This window comes from Ptychodera flava, chromosome 10, assembly GCF_041260155.1.
Source record: "Ptychodera flava strain L36383 chromosome 10, AS_Pfla_20210202, whole genome shotgun sequence".
Classification (NCBI taxonomy): domain Eukaryota; kingdom Metazoa; phylum Hemichordata; class Enteropneusta; family Ptychoderidae; genus Ptychodera; species Ptychodera flava.
The window spans coordinates 170,181-197,741 of record NC_091937.1 but is presented as its reverse complement, the minus strand read 5'-3'; the positions used below and the strand labels follow the sequence as shown (position 1 = coordinate 197,741).

The 27,561-nt window shown below is 36.0% G+C and overlaps 1 protein-coding gene across 3 annotated transcripts in view; it reads left to right on the top strand.

Annotated features, from left to right (window-relative positions):
- The window catches only part of LOC139141687 (ubiquitin-conjugating enzyme E2 J1-like), a 123,309-nt gene that overhangs the window by 79,629 nt on the left and 16,119 nt on the right, over window positions 1-27,561 (top strand). For all 3 annotated transcript variants that reach the window (XM_070711273.1, XM_070711272.1, XM_070711271.1), the window contains one exon: window positions 16,147-16,279. In XM_070711273.1, coding sequence (XP_070567374.1) covers window positions 16,147-16,279 — 133 coding nt within the window. The remainder of the gene's footprint in view (window positions 1-16,146; window positions 16,280-27,561) is intronic.

The window sequence follows — 27,561 nt, the reverse complement described above, 5'->3', positions numbered from 1 at the left end:
GTTGAAGATCGCGAAGCGGAGCGTATGTTCCATGGACATCAACTTCGTGAGTACGTCTACTAGGCCTATGCCTGGGAAAGTCTGGTTCCGAACTGGACGAAGTGCTTGCATCTTGACGCATCTGCTTGTATTTCTTCGACTTACGACGACGTTTGCGTCTAACTTCCGGTAAAACGTCGGACAAACTTGACTGCTGATCATCTCTAGACTTGACAGGAGAAACTGTAAAAAAAACTATATATGAATAAAAAAGTTAATCAAAAATATAGAGAGAGTAAAACTACTGGCAATATTCCTCATGATTTCGAGTTTTTAGCTGTCCCAAATACTGGTAACGGAAATGTTGTTTATCAATAATATGTTGGAATTTTTAGAGGCGAAGGCATTTTTTGTCGATCTGATTTGACCATATCAAATTACATCACATCACAGGAGTCACTATGAAAACCGGGAATTCTGATAGAAATTGTGTACTGTAAGCGATTTGATAAATTTCGTACGTATATAATACTCACTTTTCAACAGATCCTTGAGGTATTCATCTGATGACTTACTGCACGTCGAGGAAACCTGCGTTGCTGACGAGTACATACTGTCGCTATACTCATCCAACCTTTTGATGAATTCTTGGCGGTCTGCGAGTCAACGCATTTCGGCACTCTGTTGACATTGTTGTTGTACGCTGTACACAATGTCACATTGCAGTTGGATTTTGCCCTTCGATGTCTTAGCTTGATACTTGTTCGGGAAGGCTCGCAGGAGACGTGGTGTCATTTCAATAGTGAAAGTCGACAGCGACTTACTTTGGAAGTCTTCTAAAACTTTCAGTACTAATTCCGTCTGGACTATTTCCTTGGCCTTTTTTGATTCTTTTTCTTTCAGGACTTTCAAGTGAGCGAAGTGATCTTGGACGTGTTTATCTCTTCTGCCACAGTATATGAAACCCTTGCAGGGTTCATCAATAAGACAACCTTTGCTATTTCTATTTCCGGTCGCGCGGTGACCTCGTCGGTGACATATTGTACAAGTACTTCTTGTGTTTGAACCAACCGGTGACGCTTCTCTTACAGGCCTTTCTAACTCTTTTCTCTGTTGTTCAAGTGCTAACTTTTCATCTTTTTGAAGTGATAGTTTTTGTTTCAGTTTATCAGCTTTTGATTCTTTCCAATCGGTAGTACTTCTAATGTTGTCAACTGTGGAACTGAATGACAGTGTTAGCTGTCGTCGCGGTGGATCGTTGAGCGTTGGACTTCTCACCTTCTGATTGTTGCCAGTTGTTTCTTCACATCGTCTCGCTGCAACTCTTCTGTCGCGCATGGACGGGGAAAAGTCATCGACGATTTCCAGTTTTATTCGTTTGTAGTCTGCATTAGGAACTTTAACTGAGCACTGATACAAGTCATTCATATCCAGGTCATTGTTCGATAACGTAATGCAATCTCCATCTTCATTTTTGTATTGGATCTGAAACTCCGATGTTCTCAGGCTTATAATGTTCTCTCGAATAAGACAAACTAGTTGAACATAGGTTGTGATACTATCAGCATAAATATGGCGGATTTTCCCTCCGAAATATTTTACTTGGAACTGGAGCATAATAATAATAATAATAATAATAATAATAATAACAAGGCAGTATTGCTGAAGGCAATGAGTACTTGGGCCGTGATAGAGTAATTTTGAGGACAATATATACTACTATTTAAATATGGTCTTGAATTTCCTCCTGTCAATTAGGCATTTGATTAACTGGTTATTAAACGAAGCAATGGCATGACAACGGCAAAATATGTCTAGCAACTTTTGTGGAGTTTGAGGCAGGGGTTCTTTATTTATAGTGGAAATTGCTTAAACTCCTTAAATATTCAAATTACAGCAAATTTCTTTTGTTCTCGATGGTAGATGTCTAATATTTAGATGGGCATATTTAGATTTCTACCTATAGTTATCCCTATATACCAAAAATCGGACATCCAGCTCTATTGGCTTGCTCAGAATTAGATATGTGCATAATTAATGAGGTACAATATGTGGTGTCATAAGGTGTCCCATCATACCAAATATGAAGGGTGTAGCACTTGTGGTTACTGAGTTGTGGACAAATATAGATATTTGAGGTCAAAGGTCATTGAGGTCACGTGACATTTTGTCAAAATAATTGTATTGCTAAGTTATTCCTATATACCAAAAATCAGACCTCTAGCTCTATTGGCTCGCTCAAAATTAGATATGCGCATAATTAATGAGGTACAATATGTGGTGTCATAAGGTGTCTTATCATACCAAATATGAAGGATGTAGCACTTATGGTTACTGAGTTGTGGACAAATATATATATTTGAGGTCAAAGGTCATTGAGGTCACGTCACATTTTGTCATAATAATTGTATTGCTAAGTTATTCCTATATACCAAAAATCAGACCTCTAGCTCTATTGGCTCGCTCAAAATAAGATATGCGCATAATTAATGAGGTACAATATATGGTGTCATAAGGTGTCCTATCATACCAAATATGAAGGGTGTAGCACTTGTGGTTACTGAGTTGTGGACAAATATGTATATTTGAGGTCAAAGGTCATTGAGGTCACGTGACATTTTGTCATAATAATTGTATTGCTAAGTTATTCCTATATACCAAAAATCAGACCTCTAGCTCTATTGGCTCGCTCAAAATAAGATATGCGCATAATTAATGAGGTACAATATATGGTGTCATAAGGTGTCCCATCATACCAAATATGAAAGGTTTAGCACTTGTGGTTACTGAGTTATGGACAATAATGTATATTTGAGGTCAAAGGTCACCAAGGTCACATGATATTTGTCAAAATGTCGAGATATCTGCGTGAACCGATGGACTCACTGATGGACTCACGGACGGATATGACCCAATCTATAAGCCCCCTGGACTTTATCCGTGGGGACAAAAAACTGTGTCACTGCATCCTTTAGGCAATATGAATACGATGAGAAACTAAATTTTTATTTTTCTTGGCCTTATACATGGGAGTCTATGGAGGTGTAAACTAAAAAGTCCTCTAACACGGCCAAATTCGATCGCATTGTGAAACAAATCGACGTGCATCTGTATGGGGTTGGGTACTATTCTTGTGCAAAGTTTGAAAGAAATTGACCAGGGCATGTCTGAGATATCTGCGTGAACGGACGGACGGACGGACTGACATGACCAAACCTATAACTCCCCCAGGACTTCGTCCGTGGGCACTAAAAACAACGCAACAGTTATTACAGCTACACCGGCGGTAGGTTCATATCCAGAGCCCCGTACGGTCTGCCGCCGTCGCTTGAAAACAATCTCATAAACCTGGCCATATGGGCAACTGTGTATGGCAGCAGCTGGATGCTTGACTTCCCGGAGAAGGCGAGCTGTCACGTTCAAGCTCAGTTTGTCGATCAAATTTCAGTAAATTTACCTTACCTGGATGAAATTTTGTCTATAGGCTGAAATTTCGCCGAAGTTTGACAAAATTGCATCGATTTTTCAGGTTCATATCCGACATTTTGAGTTTTGAGTGCAGACAGAAATAAGTTTTGAGGCAACATGGCTGCGACCCCATGTTGACCCCTAGCCCTGCGTACGATGCTATGTGCTACAGCTAACACACAGCATCGTACGCAGGGCTAGCGAGAGAGTTGCCGACATCGACGGTTATTTACGAGAAGTGAATAAAAGACTGTCATTTTTGGAAGCGATCGAGTAGCTGAGGTAGGCTGGGATACGACTTGGGCCCAAGAACGCTGAATTTCGGCAGTAATTTGGCTTTTTACGTCAAGTCCCAAAATGGATTTGAAGTCACCGACCCTACGTACGGGTCTTTGCAGGGCTGTGGTGAGCGGGGCGATTAGCTGTAGCGGAACACACAGCATCGTACGCAGGGCTAGTTGACCCCAAGTGAAAATGTGTTCGCGATCAAATTTTCATATATTTTTTCAGAATTTTCGACAAAATCATTGCTTCTTAAATCTTTTGTAAAATATAAAATACTAAAATAAAAAATGCGATGTGCCATGTCTCCAGATTTCTAAAATATCGTTCGTTGACCGTTCGACGGAATACTCATTTCGCAAACTTGTGACGCAGTTGAAATTCAATACTGACCGCCAAATAATCTTAATGAGACGAGATCATTCTAGACATCCTCCAAATTATCCAACCATTCGCGTTAGAGTTCAGCTCGCTTAGAGTATCATAACATTCTTCGGCCTTCGTTTAGATCGACCCTAATCTCTCCCATTTAGGAAATAAATACACAAGCTACCTTGACAAAACTTCGTGCACCATCCAGGACCAAACGCACTACAAATCTGTCTTGACGTCATCATCTCCTTACATGGTAATCGGCATACCGTATTTTTTAGCAAAGGAGACACAGAATACGTCGGAGTATTCAGTTTCAAAACGTATTACATTGTGTGATGTTGTCAAAAAAAGGTAATGTTACTGCAGTGGTATAAATTACAAAACACAAAAGTTCAAATCAGTTTATTTGGACTGGCTTTACCCAACATTTCATATTGTTTCTTATGCCAGATTTGACCACGTGCTTACTGGCGACCCCTTTACATGCAAATTTTGTGTCAAATGGTGTGTTCTCCTGGAAAAAACAAACGTACGATTTCTATATGAAGGAGGCGAAATTTGCCCTCAAAACTCGAAACCACCCCTTTATGGGGTGTGCCTAGCTATTTGAACGAGCTTCTCGAATCTGCAGCTCTATTTCGAAATGATGGTCTGGTTTTCTCAGCTCAAGGATAAGTGTTCTCCATCGCTGTGGGCATTACTATTCTCAACTGGGGGTACAGTTTCCAGTCGTAATGTTTTTCATTGTGTCCGGGATATAAAACCTTTCCTTTTCAGAATTTCACTTTGATTAAGACTAGTCCACATCTTGTCAGCGATTAAACATGTTTCAAGTTTAAATGTTAAATTCTGGTCTCGAGCCCTCTGTTCGACCAAACTGAAATTACCCCTCCCACTTTGGCTCGTCCAGTGGGTGTAGCAAGGGTCGTGCCATCGCCTAGGAAACGGAGGGTGCATTAATTGTTGCATTTCGATGCACATTTGATTATATTCAGAAGATTTTGTGGCAAAAACTCAGATAGAGAAGCATTATATTCACATCTCACTTATTCAAGACTGGCTGAGAGCAGCACTTCCATTCAGTTAACATCATTACGCCATTTATTATGCCAAGAAAGATGAAGCCAAGACATTTTGCCCTCTCTGGTCTCAGCCAGAAATGGTTATACCTTACAGAGTTTTTTCCCACGGAATGAAAACAAATGTACTTGGGCTGAGGCCCAAGTACTAATAATAATAATAATCTTTATTACCCTTAATCATATTAATATTACAATTCAGTAAGGAATGTACATCTGAGTTGTGCTGTGATAAAGGGTAAACGGAAACGGAAAATAGCAAATGCTAGTCTAGTCCATTCCCAAAGCCATTTGATGTTAAAGCAAGAAGAAGAAGAAGAAACAAGAACTGGAACTGGAGCATGACTGTTGCAACACGGTTTCTCGGACCGTGGTTTAGAGTTCAATAGTCTCTTGAGGTCCGAGTGCGCGTGTGTTCATTTTACCGCGCTTTCATCAAATTATGGTTGATACCATTTTTACTGTGGAAGAAGGTTACAAATCATATCACCCTGTCCTCAACAGATCGCTGCATCAGAGCATAATATTAATCGAAAATATAAATATGAAATGTTACAATTTATAAAAAACAGAATCACACACAAATGTTGAAGAAATGGAAACTTTATTATCATTTTATGCATGTACTTGAACTTCCCAATTGTGTAAAATAAATGAACCCGGCCCGCTTCCATCATGGTCCATATGGTCAAGGCACCATGTAGTGTTGTGAGTGTCGCTTATCAATACTGAACTGTAATTAGAAAGGAATATTGAGACATCCCCGGGTACGTTGGTAAATATAATGGGACTTCAGTGTACGATCTACGTTCGTGGCGGCGATAAAGGTTTGGTCATGTCTGTGCATGCATCCGTGAGTCTGTCCGTCCATTCACGCAGATATCTCAAAGATTCCTGGAGTGATTTGCTAGTGAGCAAGGGCTATTAAACCCACTGCTAGACGATGCTCCAGAACTAGCAATTCTTTGCAATATGAGGTTGACTTCATTCAAGGCCAACATATACTCAGAAAATACCAGCAATGATTTTGTATTAATCTGCAAAAGCAAGCTTAGGGTACCAATTTGGTGGACACTTTCATCAAAAAATAAAAGTCTGAGTTTGTCTCATTCCATTACAACTTCACCGACACTAACTAGCCATGTATGCAACCCTGAAATTTCAGGATAGTTAATATGCTATTAAAGCCGGTCGGAAGGTGTGAATCACGTACAGAACGATAATACCTAAATCAAACTACTCAAACAGCATTTGCATGCAAGGCAGTGTGTTGAAACGGGGACTATTTCTCCTGTGAAGTTTGATTGAATAATATTTTCGTCACAGTCCCTTCACAAAGGACTATGGTTTCGTGGTATTTTCAAATTCTGACGCCACTTGGCAATTGTGATGCGATGTTGTAACAATAGAGTTAAAAGACGCTTCGTTGTACTAACATCCGGCATAAAAGCTGAAAATGGTCGAACAAAGTAAGCACGGTCACTCTACAAATACGAATGAATGACCGTGGCGTACAGACTTCGCCCGACTTCTATAGCTTGTAGTGTTGACTGCTACTAAAGTTCATATTTTACAAGTATACATGTAACTCCTACTTTCTTTCGGCCCGCACTTTTAACATAGCGGCTTCTGTGTGTACGACTCAAGTGCATTGCATCCTGATGTAGCCTTGCCTGTCACAATCGCATTATCAAATGTTTTGAATCAGACAAGGACTTCCGTCAGAGGAAAATCATAATGAAAATTTGTACCATTCTTGAGCTTGCTAATTCAGCAAACAAGGCAGGCAATAATTGTGATTTTCTCCCGGTCTTCAAACACTCCCAGCAGAACATTTACATCAAGCAGTGAAGGAATTCAATTTTTAAATACCTCAAGTGTAGATAAAGCTACATCCGAATAAAAAAATGTAAATACAAATTGAAAGTCTCTTGACGATGCCAATTTTTTATGCCGGTGATAATGAGGGGGCCAGGGCCTTGAACGGAATGATGTTCAGTTTCAGTCATAGATAAAGGTTTTATATTCGGACTTTGATTTACTCAGTATTTGCTGCACCAAAGGGTGTAAAGTGTAAGACGAATGCTCATGACTGCAGTATGTACAGCTGGTCATTAAACCACGGTGACTTCACCATAATTTGGAATCCTATCTGCGGACGGCAGTGGATCACTTGGTCCATGCTGCTTATCTCTCGCCAAATACCCTTGGCGAAAGGTTAGATCATGTTTTGTCTAAATAATGAATCAAAACATTGCAAAATTTGTTGAAACAACATTTGATGGACATTCATGATGGATTCATGGAGCATGAAAAGGTGTTGAAATTTTTCCTCTGGCAGTGATTCGCATGCTTTTTACAGAACTCTTTTTAAGTTGTTAGCCTTTTCTATTCAAACTAGACAAACGTGTTTATGCCAGCATAAGCCGCATATATTAACGCTAGAAGCGAGGACTGCGTTCCTTTTTTTGAACATGGCTTACAAACTGCAATTTACTGGTCGGACACATTTTTGAAAGGTCTCCCTAAGCTGAAAACTCAGTGAGAGTGAAAGGAAGACAATTTTCATGAAAACAAGGATATCTCTCACTGCAAGTTGTTGTTGAAAGGCGACCAACACCAATATTGTAATCCCATCCTATGTTACTGCATACATGCCTTCAAAATGACCATTGGCTTTGTACGATCCGGCCGGGCAACATAGCTACTTTTAGACTGAGTGTTCACTCGTTTTCTGTTTGTAAGTTCCAAACTTTTTCTTCTCGTCTGTACAGATTGATTTTTAGCTATATTTCCTTTTATAAACCAACAACTCAGTTGTTCGAATAGTTTTTAAATGGTTTTACGCAAGTGCTGCTCATTTTTTGCTCACGTGTTTACACACGTTAGCATATGTCGCAGCGATGTCTGTCTGTCTGTCTGTCTGTCTGTCTGTCTGTCTGTGGGCTCAATATCTCCAAAACGGCTCATCAGATCAGAGTCAAATCTGGTACATAGATTCAGTTAGCAAATGGCAAGAACTGATTAGTTTTTGGTGGGTGTGGCTTGCTGACTTTTTGCCCATTTGCATAATTAATGATTTTAGAAAAAACGGATATACATTGAGAACGACTGCACACAATTTGATGAGATTTGCTACAAATGTTGATCACATCAAGATATATCAGCTGTGAAAGTTATTAAAGGGGTGACGTGAAAGATAGTTACTAATTTGCATATTTAATGACATTTCCTAATTAGGCCTATATGTCTTAATTTACCCGATCAAAATTGACGAAACTTGGTATGCATATTGAAGATACTAACTATGATTTTACATTATTGAAAGTCATTGAGCATTTTTACTTCATCCAAATCCTAATTTTCATATTTAATGACCTTTTGAAATTAAGGATATATATTTGAATTTACATGACCAAAATTGATGAAACTTGCTTTGTACATTAAAGATACTATGATAGAACATTATTAAATATCATTAAGCATTTTTACTTCAGCCAATTCCTAATTTGCATATTTTATGAACTTTCCTAATTAGGGGTATGTATCTGAATTGACGGGACCAAAGTTGATGAAACTGGCTATGTACATTGAAGATACTATGATAGAACATTATTGAAAGTCATTAAGCATTTGAACTTTAGCCAATTCCTTATTTGCATATTTAATGAACTTTCATAATCAGGGATATTTATCTGTGTTGACTTGACCAAAGTTGACGAAACTTGCTATGTACATTAAAGATACTATGATACGACGTTACTGAAAGTCAATAAGCATTTTTACTTCATCCAGCTCCTAATTTGCATATTTAATGAATTTTTGAAATTAGGGATATATATTTGAATTTACATGACCAAAATTGATGAAACTTGCTATGTACATTAAAGATACTATTATGTAGTCTAACATTATTGCAAGGCATTAGCATTTTTCTTTCAGCCAGTTCCTAATTTGTGTATTTAATGAACTTTCCTAATTAGGGATATATACTTGGATTTATTTGATTAAAGTTGGCATAACATGCTATGTATATTGATGATTATACCAGGTTATACCAATATTGAAAGTCATTTCGCACTTAAGTTTTCATGTCAGCTAATTTATAGTTTGCATATCTAATGAGCTTTCAAAGTTTGGAATATATAGTTTGAAGGACTTGACCAAAGGCAATTACACTTGCTATATAAAGTGGTGATACAATGACAGCAGTCAAAGAAATTAATTATTTCTATTTCAGCTAATTGCTTATTTGAATACTTAATGACCTATAGAGTTTAATCATTGATGTTAATCATAATACTTTCAATGAAGTTGCTAACATGTGGCAAAGGTTCAAATTTACACATAACTGCAATATATAATGAGACACGTGAGCATTTACAGTTCATATCTGGTCATTTTTACTAGTCTCATATTTACTGTAATTTTGTTGTTTTTTAGATTCCTGATGAAGATTCCCTGCGTGGAATCGAAACGTCGAAGTTTTAGAAATAAACTCTACTTTGGAACAGAGTCTTGTTTTTCATCCGCTCTTTATGTCATATATTTATTTTTGTTGTAATATGATCCAAGATGGCCGCCAGGCAGCCGTTTTGTTACAATTTTTTCGTGTTTTAAGCTATCACTAAGGCATGTCTGAACCGATTTCTTTCAAATTGGGTACAAGGGCACAGATCTTTGTCATAGCAGCCATTTCGGAACGATTTTTTTTGTTTGTTTTGAGCCATAACTCAGACATGTCTCAACTGATTTCTTTCAAAATTGGTACAAGGACATATAAACCTTAGTCATACATGAGAATGTTGATTTTCGTTGTGATAGATCCAATATATGGCTACCAGTTGGCCATTTTGTTTTCCATAATACAATTCAAGATGGCCACCTGACTGGCATTTCACTGCCAGTTTCCTATTTTTTAGCTCCGCTGTCAGCGAGCGGAGCTTATCAAATAGGTTGATTTTCTGTCGTCTGTCATCCGTCAACAATTGCCTTCTCCACTGAAACCGTAAGTCAAGTAGCTTTGAAATTTTATATGCAGTTCACTTGGGGTGACCTCACTTAAGTTTGTTCAAATCGTGGTGAAATTTGCATATGTGTATTTTTGGGGCATTTTTCGGTGATTTTGGTAAAAAAATCTTCTTCTCTGAAACCGCTTGTCCGATTGCTTTGAAATTTGATATGCAGTTTACTTAGGGTGACTTCAGTCAGATTTGTTCAAATCTTGGTGAAATTTGCATATTTGTATTTTTAAGGCAATTTTTGTCATTTTCGGTAAAAATATCTTTAAAAATATTCTTCTTCAAAACTACCAGTCACATAGCTTTGATATTTGGTACATATGTCCCTAGGGAAATTGTGCAGTAAATTGTGCAGAAATATGCAAATTTGCAGTTTAAAGGCAATTTTGGCCATTTTGTGTCAAAAAATGTATATCTCAAAAAGAACTGGTCAGATAGTTTTGAAATTTGGTAAACAGATTTTTACAGATGAACTTAGTAATATATATTGAATTTCTGATGAAATCTGTAATTTTGTATTTTTGGGGCAATTTTTTCCATTTTTGGTCAAAAGATGTGTATTTCCTCAACTACTCATCTGATAGCTTTGCAATTTGGTATACAGGTTCCTACAGATGAACTAAATGATATTTGTTGGATTTATGGTGAAATCTGCAATTTTGTATTTTGGGGGCAATTTTTTCTACTTTTGGTCAAAAAATGTGTATTTCCACAACTACTCATCTGATAGCTTTGCAATTTGGTATACAGGTTCCTACAGATCACCTTAATGACATTTGTTGAAATTATGATGAAATCTGCAATTTTTAGCTACTATAGACTATAGTCTATAGAAGCTATTGGGATGGGTATCCGTCCGGCGTCCGTCGTCAGTCTGTATGTATGTATGATGTATGTATGTATGTATGTATGTATGTCGTTTGTGAGGCGTCCGTCCACTCAAATATCTTGAGAACCGCAGTACTTACTGATTTGATATTTGTTGTGTAGATGAAAAATATGATTTTGAGAAACTATTTTTTTAATTTTTGAATATTGTTGAAAATAGGCAAATTAATGCCAAAAAAGGTGTTTTTGGTAAAAAATCTTCTTCTTCATAACCGCTGGTCAGACAGCTTTGTTATTTGGTATACAGGTCCCTAGGGATAACCCAACTTAGATTTGTTCAAATTGTGATGAATATGCAAATGTGTATTTTTAAGGAATTTTTTTGTCATTTTTGGTCAAAATTTGACTTACATTGTATGTAATTCTTGTACTGTATAAACCCTATCATTCACCCAGAAAAAAAAATAATTGATATGATTTTAAATAATTGAATTAATTAGGAAATCATCAAAGCCAAAATATTTTAGTGTGGAATTATCAGAAAGTTCAACTTTTTTTGACAGTTCATAGTGAAATGCTTACCATTTTGGAGGATTAAAACATGTAAAGGCAACTTTTCTGAATCCAACTTTGATATATTCTGAACCACCATTTATGTTATCTAAAAGAAATTGCTCATAATAGTTTGTCATGATAGGGTGGTCAAATAAAAGAGATAGAGAAAGTTCTAATTTCCATTTATGGTTGACTTGGTAAGGATAAAATAAAATTACTTTTGAGGAAAAAATAGAGTGGTCAATTAAAAGAGTGGTAAAGTGATAGGGTTTTTATGGTAAAGCGGGCTGTAAGATTCCTCATGTGCTATTTATAGCAATTATGCAATCTGTGTAAACAGTGCAATGAAAGTGTAACATGATTCCTTATAATGCTTTTGATGACCTTGAACTTCTTAAGTTACAAACATTTGTCTCTTCAGTGTGCTTTCTCTGAGTACTACAGTCTCAACTTATTCAACAGAACTTACTCACAATGTTAATTTGAAAGTTAAAATGTGCTTGGTTAATAGAGATGAAAATACTGATATTAAGATAACCAGCTCAAGATTCTTTATAACCTGACAGATATGCTGTTTTTATTATGACGTAAATCTTGATTTAAGCAAGTCTTGTTTACTTCAATTACATTGTAATTAACTCTCGTTTATTTGCTATTATAGACTAATATAGTCTCATGAAATATGCAAATCTGTATTTTTACGGAATTTTTTTCCATTTTGGTCAGGCCATCCTGAAATGAGCTATCAAAGATTCCACCTTCTTCATCAATACATGTGTCACAAAAGGTTATTCTCTACATAAACACAGCAGAGCTCTGTCAACTGTTGAGTCGCTTGTTTTTTCAAAACCGCTGGTCAGACAGCTTTAATATTTGGTTTACATGTCCCTAGGATGACCTTAGTGAGATCATTTCATACAGTCAGGAAATACTTAATTTTGTATCCATGTCTATAGTAGCTTCGGGGACTTTGGCCCTATGTTTTTAATTTTGGGGCAATTTTTGCCATTTTTGGTCAAAAAATGTGTTTCTCAAAAAGTACTGGTCTGATAGCTTTGAAATTTGGTATGCAGGTTCCTACAGATGAGCTAAGTAATATGTATTGAATTTCTGATGAAATCTGTAATTTTGTATTTTTTAGGCAATTTTTGCCATTTTTGGTCAAAAAATGTGTATTTCCAAAACTACTCATAGCTTTGAAATTCGGTATACAGGTTTCTATAGATGAACTAAATGATATTTATTGAAATTATGACGAAATCTGCAATTTTTTTTTACGGGGGGCAATTTTTTCCATTTTTGGTCAAAATATGTATTTCTCAAAAAGTACTGGTTTTACAGCTTTGAAATTTGGTATACAGGTTTCTATAGATGAACTAACTTTGGTCTTTTTGAAATTATGATGAAATCTGAAATTTTTATTTTTGGGGCAATTGTTGCCATTTTTGGTCAGAAAATTTTATTCTCAAAAAACTACTCATCAGATAGCTTTGGTTGACATGTTCTTTAGGGATGATCTGATGTGATATATTCAAAGTATGATGAAATCTTCCATTGTGTATTTTTGCAGCTATTTTAGCCACTTTTTTCTGGCCACTGCATTGAGCTATCAAAGATTTCCACCTTTTTCATCAACATGTGTCAAAAACATTTATTCTCTACAAAAACACAGCGGAGCCATATCGGCTGCTAGGTTGCTTGTTTTCATTTACAATTATCAAAGATGGGCACCTAATGGGCATATCTTTTATTTGCACATAAAATATTTCAACAATATGATCCAATATGGCTGCCAGCTGACTTTGATTCATTTTGTTAATGGTGTTTCAGTCCCAGTGGACGAAGTCTTGGGACTTGTAGATTAGGCTCTGTGTTTTCATGCATCTGCAGATATCTTAGACATGCCTTTACAGATTCATTCAAAGTTGGTACAAGGGTAATACACTTCGGTGGACACATGCACATCAATTTGTTTTGCAGGGATGTTCGGCAGCCATTTTGTTTTCATTTGTTGTTTCATAATGATGTCTTAAGCCATTATGCAAAATTGCCCGGAATAATTTCATGACCCCATTTCCCCATCAAGACTAATACTCTATTACAAGTGGGGACTATTTTATTGTCAACGACTTGTTGATTCGTGAAATGAATTAACCTTGCTTCAAACACCAATTTGATTGCAAGCAATTTAAAATCATACCGACTGTAACACAAACTGGGATCATTGAGAGTTACGAAGCAACTTGTTTTCGTGCTGGTGAATCCCCAGACATCCATGACCAAGGCAAAGCTGATAACAGAATGTGTTCTTAAACTTAAAAAAACAAAGTACGTTAGTTTTTGTACCAGTACTTAAAATATGTTTACTTCACTTTTAACACTATATATCGTGTTCTCTGACATGTTGATATGAGTAGCAACATCGTTCTTTCCTGACGATTGCCCGTTGCCTTTGAATACTAGTAATGCAGTGGCAGTTGTAAAGGAACAGCATGCATTACTTTTCTTATAACTTTTTCAGTTCTGTTATGCAAGCAATAATGTCCAACATCAGAATAATTGATAAATAATATCAAGTAAAAGTACGTTTAGAAATTTCAGTGAAAGTTTCCAAATAACCATTAAACAATCATTGGAGTCACGTTCTGTAGGTAATACAAATGTCGTACTTTGTAGGAAGCAAATTATGACGAACTCAAGGGGTCATTCTCTGAGAAAACTTAGAATGCAAATTTCTTTTGTAATTCCTATTGGAAAAAATCAATATACTTTTCTTTCAAAAAATAGACCTCCAACTTAGTCTCCCTACTTTCCATCACATTATTCTGTATGGCTGAAGACACAATCAACAGAAAATTTTACAAAAATGCTATCTCCTCTGTCAATCTTGCGTAATTTTCCAATCATTTAAAAAGAAAATTAAGAAAAATGGTGTCCTTAAAAATATGTTTTCAGAATTTCACAACTAGTCTATGACTTTGTCTACACACGGGAGACCTGGTAGGCTTCTCTGGGGAATCTCTGAGGATACAAATCATAATGAATTATGGGAAATCTACAGTACTGTGGAATATGGCTTGGCATTATCTAAGCAGAATGGTTTTTTCTATGTGATTCTCGTAGCAGAAATGATGAAGGCTATCTACACTACAATGGACATGCAATGCTAGTTATTGTTGACTCTTTGACTGGGCTTTGTAATCATTTACAACATTTAAACCACTTGAAACCGTACCTTTCGAAATTACATCAGTTTCCCTTCATAGCCTGACTATCATAATATGTGTAGAGAATTCAAAACTCCCACATCATTTATACATGCTGACATCAATAGAGAATCAGATTTTAAATTCATTACAAACAAATGTGAAACAAATGTCCAAGCTCAAACAAGCTGCCGAAAAAATTCACATAACCCACATCCAACAACCCCACCACCATGCCACCAATCCATCATAAACTCTCCCATTGCATACAACATGAAATGCGGGCGGGGACTATGTCATTAACAATGACTTGTTATCTAAAAACAATGCTAAATATCATGTAAACTACATATTTATCATTGTATACGGTATATGATAAAACCTTTATGGCCCTGATACGGCTTTTGCGGACCTTGTCCATACATGCAGTGTATCTGCCCTCGCACACTTGGGCTCTTCCGCCGTACGACCTTGTTCCGCAAAAGCCATATCAGAGCCATTAAGATTAGTGTCACATTTTACAATTGTCATCTTTTTTCATATTGATTATGTCATAGACCAAGAGAGTGGAAATGTAAAGATATGTATGATACAACATTAAAAGTTATTAAGCATTTTTACTTTAGCCAATTCCCTATTTGCAAATTTAATGAACTTTCGTAATTAAGGATATTTATCTGTCTTGACTAGACCAAAGCTGACAAATTGCTTTGTACATTTAAGACACTATGATACGATATTATTAAAAGTCATTTAATATTTTTACTTCAGCCAATTCCTAATTTGCATATTTAATGAGAACATTTCAGTCAATTCCTTATATACTCGGATTAAGAATAAATCTGTGGTGAATATTATTCATTATGTTGATCATAACACTTTCAGTGAAGTTGCAAACATGTGGCAAAGGTTCAAATTTACACATAACTGCAATAATAATGAAACACGCGAGCATTTTCAGTTCATATCTGGTATGTCAATGACAGAAAATATGCATAAACTTTATACGAATTGTATGTACTGCATGATTGATCTGTATTTAAGTAAGCGGCCATTGAAAAATTGACACAAATGGGAATGAAGTTTTGATACTCCTGCATTTTTATCTCAAAAACAATGCTAAATATTATGTAAACTACATATTTATCATTGCATACGGTATATGATAAAACCTTTATGGCCCTGATACGGCTTTTGCGGACCTTGGCCATGCATGCAGTGTATCTGTCTTTGCATGCTTGGGCTCTTCCGCCTCCGCCGTACAACCTTGTTCCTCAAAAGCCATATCAGGACCATGAAGATTAGTGTCACATTTTACAATTGTCAACTTTTTTCATATTGATTATATCATAGATCAAGAGAGTGGAAATGTAAAGAGTGTGGAGACTTATTGAAGAATGTCTTGAAAGAAAAGGCTGTTGATTCAGAGACTTCAAAAGAAGAGAATGAAGAAGCAAAAGCTCTTGCTGCACAAATTAATTTCAAGGTAAAACATTTAGTACATATTTTGGTTACAAGACAATGATAACTTTTTGAAATACCACATAAACTGCTAAAATGTTGTGCAAAATTTTATGCACTTCACCAAAAACTAAATACTTTAAAAATATACATTGAACAGAGTTATCTTTCAATCCGTGCAGATGAAGTGTGGGTTGATGTATGAAAATGGTCCATCTGTCCTCAGGCTTTCCTCAGAGATGCCTGATCTATAAGATATAGTTTAGCTTATTCCTTTTACTTTTATACATTTTGTGTTCACACACGTGAGCATATGTCACAGCGATGTCTGTCTGTCTGTCTGACTGTCTGTCTGTCTGTGTGTCTGTCCGTCTGTCTGTTTGTGTGCTCGATATCTCAAAAACGGCTCATTAGATCAGAATCAAATCTGGTACATAGATTCAGTTTGCAAATGACAAGAACTGATTAGTTTTTGGTGGGCGTGGCTTGCTTACTTTTTGCTCATTTGCATAATGATTTTAGAAAAAACAGATATATATTGACAATGACTGCACACAATTTGATGAGATTTGCTACAAATAATGATCACACCAAGATATATCAGCTGTGAAAGATATTAAGGGGTGATATAAAAGTTAATGGATAATTTGCATACTTAATAAACTTTCCTAATTAGGGATATATATCTGATTTGACTTGATCAAAATTGACAAAACTTGGTATATTGAAGATATATGTTAAAGATAATATGATACTACTTCGTTACTATGATACTACTTAGTTACCTTGAATGATAACGATTATTGGACCTGATTTGATGTCTATTAACATTCTTGAAAATCATTAAAGCATTTTTGCTTCATCAAACTTTTAATTTCCATATTTTATGAACTTTTGAAGTTGGAAATATTTATTTGAATTGACTTGACCAAAAATGATGAAACTTGCTATGTACATTGAAGATACTATGATTCAACATTATTGAAAATCATGAAGCAGTTTTACTTCAGCCAATTCCTTATTTACATATTTAATGGACTTCACTAATTAAGGAAACATCTGAATTGACTCAACCGAAGTTGATGAATCTTGCTACATATATTGAAGATACTATAAACAACATTATTGAAAGTCATTAAACTATTTTACTTCAGCCAATTCCTAATTTGCATATTTAATGAACTTTCCTTATTAGCTCCGCTGTCAGCGATGCGGAGCTTATCAAATAGGTTGATTTTCCGTCGTTGTCCATCGGCGTCCTTCGTCCAGCATCCGTCATCCATCAACAATTGCCTTCTCCTCTGAAACCGCAAATCCAATTGCTTTGAAATTTTATATGCAGTTCACTTGGGGTAACCTCACTTGAGTTCAAAGTTCAAATCATGGTGAAATTTGCATATTTGTATTTTTGAGGCATTTTTTACTGTTTTTGGTAAAGAAATCTTCTCTGAAATGGCTTGTACAATTGCAGTTAGATTTGTTCAAATTGTGGTGAAATTTGCATATTTGTATTTTTAAGGCAATTTTTGTCGTTTTTGGTCAAAAAGTCTTTAAAAATCTTCTTCTTCAAAACTACCAGTCAGATAGGTTTGATATTTGATACATAGGTCCCTAGGGATGATCTATTTCAGATTTGTTCAAATTGTGCAGAAATATGCAAATTTGCATTTTAAGGCAATTTTTGCCATTTTTGGTCAAATAATGTGTTTCTCAAAAAGTACTGGTCTTATGGCTTTGAAATTTGGTATACAGGTTTCTTTCTATAGATGAACTCGGTAATATATTGCATTTCTGATGAAATCTGTAATTTTGCATTTTTTTGGAAATTTTTGCCATTATTTGGTCACAAAATGTGTATTTCCAAAACTACTCATCTGATAGCTTTGAAATTTGGTACACAGGTTTCTAGGGATGATCTAAATGATATTTATTGAAGTTATGATGAAATCTGCAATTTTGTATTTTTGGGGCAATTTTTTCCTTTTTTGGTCAAAAAATGTGTTTCTCAAAAAGTACTGGTCTGATAGCTTTGAAATTTTTATACAGGTTTCTACAGATGAACTATGTATACATTGAATTTCTGATGAAATCTGTAATTTTGTATTTTTTGGGAATTTTTTGCTCACGTGTTTACACACGTGAGCATATGTCGTAGCGATGTCTGTCTGTCTGTCTGTGTGTGTGTGTGTGTCTGTGTGTCTGTCTGTCTGTCTGTCTGTCTGTCTGTCTGTCTGTTGGTCCGATATCTCAAAAACGGCTTATCAGATCAGAATCAAATCTGGTACATAGATTCATTAGCAAATGGCAAGAAATGATTAATTTTTTGGTGGGTCTGGCTTGCATACTTTTTGCTCATTTGCATAATTAATGATTTTAGAAAAAAAACAAATATTCATTAAAAACGACTACACACAATTTGATGAGATTTGCTACAAATGTTGATCACACCAAGATATATCAGTAGTGGGAACCATTAAGGGGTGACATGAAAGAGAGTTGCTAATTTGCATATTTAATGAACTTTCCTAATTAGGGATATATGTCTGATTTGACTCGATCAAAATCGACCAAACTTGGTATGTATATTAAAACTATGATTTAACATTATTGAAAGTCATTAAGTGTTTTAATTGCAGCCAATTCCTAATTTACATATTTAATGAACTTTGCTAATTAGAGATATATATTTAAATTGACTGGACCAAAGTTGATGAAACTTGCTACATGTATTGAAGCTACTATGATACAACATTTTTGAAAGTCAGTAAACATTTTTACTTCAGCCATTTCCCAATTTGCATATTTAATAAACTTTCCAAATTAGGGATATATATTGCAGTCATCCATCGATACTATGGATACATCTCCTGTCATGATTGTAGGGGATATGAATGCTTCACTACCTATTGGTAATCAGCTTGGTAAATATTGGTACCGTCAACATCCATTTACTAAACATAGTTATATTTTGTATGATTTCTTATGTAGCAATGAATTTCAAGTTGCTAATTTCAATTATCCACAAACTGCTATGTATACGTTTTTTAATGACAATGCGAGGTCATATATTGACCATGTTTTTTGCTCTAGTTCAGCTTTGAATATCATTTCTGACTGTAAAGTTATGTCCGACTTTCCTTTAAATGTAAGTGATCATTTCCCTTTGTGTACAACTCTTAATTTTTCCTTTGGCTCACATCATGTTGGTAGTACAGATACAAATTGTGTATATGCACCAAAATTTTCAGTTATCAATTGGTCAGATGAGAGACTCCGCTCTGCTTACAGTAATTATGTAACTGATGCAGCAACGACACTAAAAACTGTGAACCTTGATGATGTTACCAACAGGGATAATGCCCATGATATTGTTGATTCTATGTGCAAAGAGATTGTTGATATCATACATAATTCATGTGAGAGGGTCGTTGTTGATAATAACCAGCGTTACAAAGGGCATTACAAGAAAAATAATTGGTGGAATAATGATTGTCTTATATCACGTAATAGGCAACGTTTTTGGTTTAATATCTGGAAATCCTGCAATAGGCCTCGTACAGGCCACATTTACATGTGCTATAAAGCAGCCAAAAAGGCATATCGTAACGCTTGCACTACAGCTATGAACAGTACGTTGAACCGTACACCTGGTATGCTTAATTCACTTTATTCTTGTCGTTCCCTACGTAAATTTTGGAATTGTATCCGTAAGCTGAAACGTGATGGTTCTTTAAATGATGTTGATAAGTGAATTGATATAATGAAATTTTATGATCACTTTACCTGCAAATTTAGCAGGTCTGACTATATCAGTGATGTAATTTCTTCTGCTACGGAAAAGGTTTCTGAAAAATGTAATGATCTTTCGAATGTTACTTTTCCCGATTTTGTTATGTCAGAGACTATGCTGGTGAGATATATTCAGAAACTCAGGAGTGGTTGTGCACCAGGTGCTGATCGTGTCATGTCTGAACACTTAAAATATGCAATTAACTCAAAGATTATTTATCATCTAAGTGCGATGTTTTCAATATGCTTTAGGTTTGGTATTGTTCCTACGTCTTTTTCGAAAGGCTAACTTATTCCATTATTGAAGAAACCTACACTAGATCCTGCTGTACTAAACCATTATAGGCCGTTAACATTGTCAAATACCTTTTCTAAGATTCTTGAACTGTATATTCTTGATGTATCTGGGAATCACAAATTTAGTGATCTACAATTTGGGTTTATACCCGGCAGAGGAACCACTACTGCTGCTGCACTCGCAAATGATGTCATTTCATACTGTACTAAACGAGGTTCACCTGTTTATACCTGTTCGCTTGATGCTGAAGGTGCATTTGATGCCGTACCTCATGACATTTTGTTTTGTAAAGCGATAGATGTGACTCCTGATCACTGTTGGTTGATGTTGAGTTGTGTACTGGTACAGGCATCTTAATGTACAAATTAAATGGGGTTCTAGATTGAGCGAATCAATTACGGTATCTGTAGGCTCTCGACAAGGGGGGTTATCATCACCCTTTCTTTTTAATTTGTTCTATCAAGGTCTTGTTGATGAACTCACGGCGTGTGTGGTGGCATCAATATCAGTAATGTTTCTTTTAATGTCTTTTGTTACGCTGATGACATAATGTTAGCTAGTCTAACCAGCACAGGTCTTCAAAATATGATTAATACTGCTCAGAGATATATTACAGAACATGGTTTACGCTTTAATCCAAAGAAAACAGATTGCGTTATTTTTGGGGGGTGTAGTCTTACTCCTCGTCCATTTTGGTCTCTGGATGGAGTAAGACTTGATGAATGTGAAAGTGTGAATTATCTAGGTGTTACATTGTCATCTCTAATACCAATGTACATATTTTGAATAGAATTAATGCATGCAGAAAGGCATTTTATGGTTTTCAAGGTGCCAGCTTCCATAATGGTAATTGTAAATATGATATGCTTGCCTATGTATGGAATGCTGCCATTAGGCCAGTTCTGACGTACGGTATTAACTGTGTACATGTTTCCAAATCTTCTCTGAGTGAGGTTGAAAAGACTCAAGCTAAGTTGCTCAAAGCTGGTTTTGGTATTCACAAATTTTGTAGAAGCACTCAGTTCCTAAAAGCGCTCAATGTCATGACTATTGAAAAATCATTAGAGATAAGTTCTCTTGAACTACTGAAATCAATCTTCGCTGACAATTCACGTGCTCGTTGTTTTTATTTGCATCTTTTGAACATGAATTTTCGTGGTAATCTGAACGGTCACACGGATTTACTCTCACGTGTTAATAAGATTTGTGCAAAACATAATGTTTCTTTCTTTCGTTACATCTTCGATAAACATTATTCAAATTCTGTATTAACAAGTCATCGTTGATGACACAGTCCCCACTTGTTAATGGGTACTTTGATTACAGGTCCTCAGAGAGGATAGAGTCCTCTTCATTAGGTCTGTGATAAAAATACTTTTGAATAAATTCGCTTGATACATGTCTGAGTTGTAGTTCAAGACATGAAAAAATCGTAATAAAATTGCCACACGGTGGCCATATTGGATCGTATCCCAAACAAATCAATGTGCATATGTATGACATAGGTGAATGTCCTTGTACCAACTTGGATTAAAATCGGTTGAGATATGCCTGAGTTATGGCTTTGTACATGAAAAAAATCATAACAAAATGGCCGCACAGCAGCCATATTGGATTGTATCACAAAACAAATTAAGGTGCATATATATGACATTGGTCAATGTCCTTGTACCAACTTTGAATAAATTCGCTTGATACATGTCTGAGTTATGGTTCTGGACATGAAAAAATCATAACAAAATGGCCGCACAGCAGCCATATTGGATTGTATCACAAAACAAATTGAGGTGCATATATATGACATTGGTCAATGTCCTTGTACCAACTTTGAATAATTCGCTTGATACATGTCTGAGTTATGGTTCTGGACATGAAAAAACGTAATAAAATGGCCACACAGCGGCCATATTGGATCGTATCACAAAACAAATCAATGTGCATAGCTATGACATTGGTCAATGTCCTTGTACCAACTTTGGATAAAATCTGTTGAAACATGCCTGAGTAATGATTCTGTACATGAAAAAATCATAATAAAATGGCCGCCTGGTGGCCATATTGGATTGTATCACAAAACAAATTGACGTGCATATGTATGACATAGGTCAATGTCCTTGTACCAAGTTTGAATAAAATCGGTTGTGATATGCCTGAGTTATGGCTCTGTACATGAAAAAATCGTAACAAAATGGCCACACGGCGGCCATATTGGATCATATCACAAAAAACATTGACATGCATATCTATGACATTGGTCAATGTCCTTGTACCAACTTTGAATAAAATCAGTTGAAACATGCCTGACTTATGGCTCTGTACATGAAAAACTCGTAATAAAATGGCCGCCTGGCAGCCATATTGGATCGTACCACAAAACAAATCGACATGCATCTGTATGACATATGAAATAATCCTTGTACCAAGTTTGAATGAAATCGCTCCAGGCATCTCTGAGATATCTGCGTGAACGGACGGACGCACGGACGCACGCGCACGCACGACACGCACGCACGGACATGACCAAACCTATAAGTCCCCTCGGACGGTGTCCGTGGGGACTAAAAAGTATGAAGACTTTTCCTACACCGGATGGATTAACGGACAGTATACGTCATCTTTTATTGACAAGAGGTGTACATAATAGGCACATTCTTAACATGTTGCTGATGCCGTTTTAGCTCTGTTCTGCGTTGTTTTGTTGTATTGTATCTTGTTATTTTTCGTATATTATGTATTTATTCTCTTCTTTTTGAAGGCTAAATAAATAATTAATAATAATAATAATATATATCTGAATTAACTTGATTGTAGTTGTCGAAACTTGCTATATACATCAAAGATACTGTGATGTAATATTATTGAAAATCAAAAAACATTTTTACTTCAGCCAATTCCTAATTTGCATATTAAATGAATTTTCATAATTAGGGATATTTATCTGAATTGACTTGATCAAAATTGATGAAACTTGCTATGTACATTAAAGACACTATAATACAATATTAGTGAAATTCATTAAGCATTTTCTCTTCAGCCAATTCCTAATTTGCATATTAAATGAATTTTCCTAATTAGAGATATATATCTGAATCAACTTGACCAAAGTTGACAAAACTTGCTACATATATTGCAGATACCATGATACAACATTGTTGAAAATCATTAAGCATTTTTACTTAAGCCAATTCCTAATTTACATATTTAATGACCTTTGCTTATTAGGGATATATACTGGGATATACTTGATCAAAGTTGGCAAATCATGCTATGTACATTGATGATTATACCAGGTTAAAAAAATATCAAAAGTCATTTCACATTTTCATGTCAGCTAATTTATAATTTGCATGTCTAATGAGATTTCACAGCTCAGCATATATGGCTTGAAGGACTTGGCCAACGGTAATTACACTTGCTATAAGTGGTGATACAATGACAGCAGTAAAAGAACTTTAATATTTTTATTTCAGCTAATTACATATTTGTATACTTCATGACCTAATCGGCGGTGATTATTGTTCATTATGTTGATCATAATATTTCCAATGAAGTTGCAAACATGTGGCAAAGGTTAAAATTTACACATAACTGCAATATATAATGAAACACGTGAGCATTTTCAGTTCACATCTGGTTGCCATTTTTGGTCACAAAATGTGTATTTCCAAAACTACTCATTTGATAGCTCTGTAATTTGGTACACAGGTTCCTACAGATGATCTAAATGATATTTATTGAAATTATGATAAAATCTGCAATTTTGTATTTTTGGGGCAATTTTTTCCATTTTTTGTCAAAAAATGTGTTTCTCAAAAAGTATTGGTCTGATAACTTTGAAATTTGATATGCAGGTTCCTACAGATGAACTAAATGTGATGTATTGAAATTATGGTGAAATCTTCAATTTTGTATTTTGGGGCAATTTTTGCAATTTTTGGCCAAAAAATTTGTTTCTCAAAACCTGCAAGTTGATAGCTTTGATATTATTTGGTATACAGGTTCCAAGGGATTTTTTTAATTTATGATATGCGGGTTCCTTACTCAATGTAATACATTTCCTGTCATCTGACCTTATGTAATACCAAGGGGTGCAATATTTGATGTTCAGGAGGGGGTAGGGTCTAGAAGATTGATGAGGTAGCATTACTTTCTTACCAGATCCCTTCTACATTTTTTTTAGCCCACTACCACCTTCTTTTTATCAAGCCTTCTCTGTCTATTTTTTGTTGTTGACATTTGCTTATGTATGTAGGATTTGCTTGTCCTATTGCTATAGAAGTTGATATGCATGTTCCTAAAGATGACCTCCAGTACTTAAGTTGGAGACCTTATTTGCCTTTGTCATTCTTGTTTTTCTTGTTTAAATATTTCTTGAATGGACCAATTCATACCGAATACGAGCACATAATGTCCTTGACAGTATTTTTAGCTAACTGGGACTGGTGTTTGAAGCAAATTTATACTGGGAATGGTCCTGGAGGCCAACTGGGACCGGTCCCAGTGGGCATTTTGAGCCAACTGGCAGTCCAAGTTGGTGATCCCTGTTGGGGATTTGAGCTGCCTTTACATAACCTCTTTTGTGTCATGCATGGCTGTGATCAGGTATGTGAGAAGTCGAAATCGATAGTCTGCGCCCCCAATTTGCGCTAGCGCATTTCAATCTGCGCTATCGATCTGCGCTATCAATCTGCGCTCCTATTCTGCGCTCTCCATCCATGAATGTTTTGATTTTAGTCATTCACGAGAAGACTACTTTGACTAGCGTTATCCTAAATTTTTTTGACGTTACTTATTTGCCTACGAATGCTTGTTTCTCTGAAGATCAGTAGCCTAGTTCTTTAGCTTGCTGGGTCTGTAAAAGCAACTGGTCATCATTACATGTCGCATCGACATGATTTTCTTAGAATTTTTACACTTTGTATCACGGTCCCTCTGTCATAACTTTTGACACTGTCCCTCCACAAACTTTGCAAAGACAGTGTTTCGTTATACCATGGAGCTGAACAAGAATACCTCCATTTTAGAACTGTGGTATCTCGTCATTTTTCCTGGGAAAACAAAGCCGCATATGCAGCAGTATATGCTTTAATCCACCGAAATCAAGAATCATATCTTACAAGATGACGATGTCATGCTTAGCGGCATACACAGTATAAAATAGGTTAAAACAACATTGCACATTTATGTGATATCAGACATTTTCAGCTACTAGGCTATAAAGTATTTAAATTAGGCTTGATAAGTCAGATATGTGAAAAGGAGAAATCTCTGATATATGGGATATTTACCTGTGATTTGACATGCTTTAGTATTGTCTAGTATTGTTAATAAAATCAGACTGACGATGTCGGGCTGAACCAGATCTATGAGGTGGTGAAATTTCCGGTAGCACCTACATTGGATATACTTACCTGCGTTTTGACAAGTCTTGTATCACCCATCAGGTAAAGCATATGACAAATTTGACTTTTTGTACAGTGCTAGTATCAAAGTTAGAGTCAGACTGATGACTTCGGGCTGAGCCAGATCTATCCATTGGTGAAATCTCAGATATTTATCAGATAAGTACCAGCTATTTGACAAGTGTAAGCTTAGTATCGGTATTAGAGTCCCAAAATCGCCAATAAAAATTGGATGATCGACGATTACGCAGACCCAGCGTGCCAATATACAAGACACGTCGCTGTGGTGACGTCTAGTATTGGTTTAAGCAATAACCCCGGCCGCAGGAGGGTATACACGAGATTTTGGTACAATGCGCGACATATAGCACGAGCCGATAGGCGAGTGCTATATGGAGCGAATTGTACCAAAATCGAGTGTATACCTGACTGCGAAGGGGGTTATTGCTATTATATTATATCAACTTGTGTGTATTTGTTGTCTTACTCGGGTATTTTCATCACTCTAAGCGCCAAATGCAGAAAACGGACGTCTGAGAGATCGAACGTCGGAAATTCTGCGCCCGAGACCGAGCATTTTTATAAGTTTGGATTCCGTACAGGCACACAGTATCCTACGATAAATACGCATTACGTCCATATCGACATTGCATTTTATTTGTTTGCAACACGAACGATGCTTGTCAAAAATACCTACTGCACTCACACAGAAAATGGGTCAAGAGTTCAAATCAAAAGAAAAAAGTAACAATTTTTAGCTCATATTTGGTTTTATATATAAATACCGAAAAGAGCTTATATGATGAGTCTGAGTGGCGTCTGTATGTCTGTATATTTGTGGGTATGTGCGGATGTATGTCCGTCACACACAAAGGCTCCCATACCGCCAAAGCTACTGTCTCAGTATTTGGTGTACAGGTAGATGTAGGGGTTGAGATGTGAATTTGTTCAAATGAACACATCAGTGTCAAAAATGTGCAAATGAGGTAAGAAAAAGGGAAATTCTGCAAATGTTCATGAGTGGTGGCATGCCAATGGCTGAAACAGGATACTCCACTGACCTGTAGTCATTTCCTGTCATTGTTTATGAACTTACATATTAACAGACCTGCTCAAACTAAGGGACGGACCATTAGATCTCGGGAGGGGGTGGTCACAATGAAATTGTGAACATTTTCTTTTACAACTGTTACTGTAAATTTCTAAAAAAAAATTTTTCCAAATGAGGAAAGCTGTGCTAATTTTTTTTACTAAGTAAATTTTCAGATTTATAATTGTTTTTAGTTCGACGCTGTCTGAGGATACAATGTACATCCATATCACTAGCGCAAATAAGATTGCGTGCTGTAACTACTTATGGCCCAGTGATTATATTGCTGATAGATTTCGCGAAATGTTGCAGATCATCTTTTGACAAGCTGAGAAGCTGTTTGCAAAAAATGTGGTGAAATTTCAATATTTGTGTTTTTAGGACAATTTTTGCTCTTTTTTGATCATCAATTTCTCTGTAACAGTATGTCAAACCTCTGTCATTCTTGTTGTTTTTCTGGTTGTACTGTGCAGAAATCATTGTCCATAACATCAACGTAGAATTTTCCTGCACTGAACAGATAGAAACAACATTTATTGTTGATCTTTGGTACCCATACTGGTATGTACCAATTCTGATCAAATGTGAGCGACACCGTATAATTGCGGTATTTTTTTTGTAAATTTACATAGGAACAATAGTCCTGGCTCTTTTGGCATACTAAAAATAGATTTGTCTCATTCTGTACCGCATACTGTCGCGACATTCAGTGCTGGCACAGTGAAGTT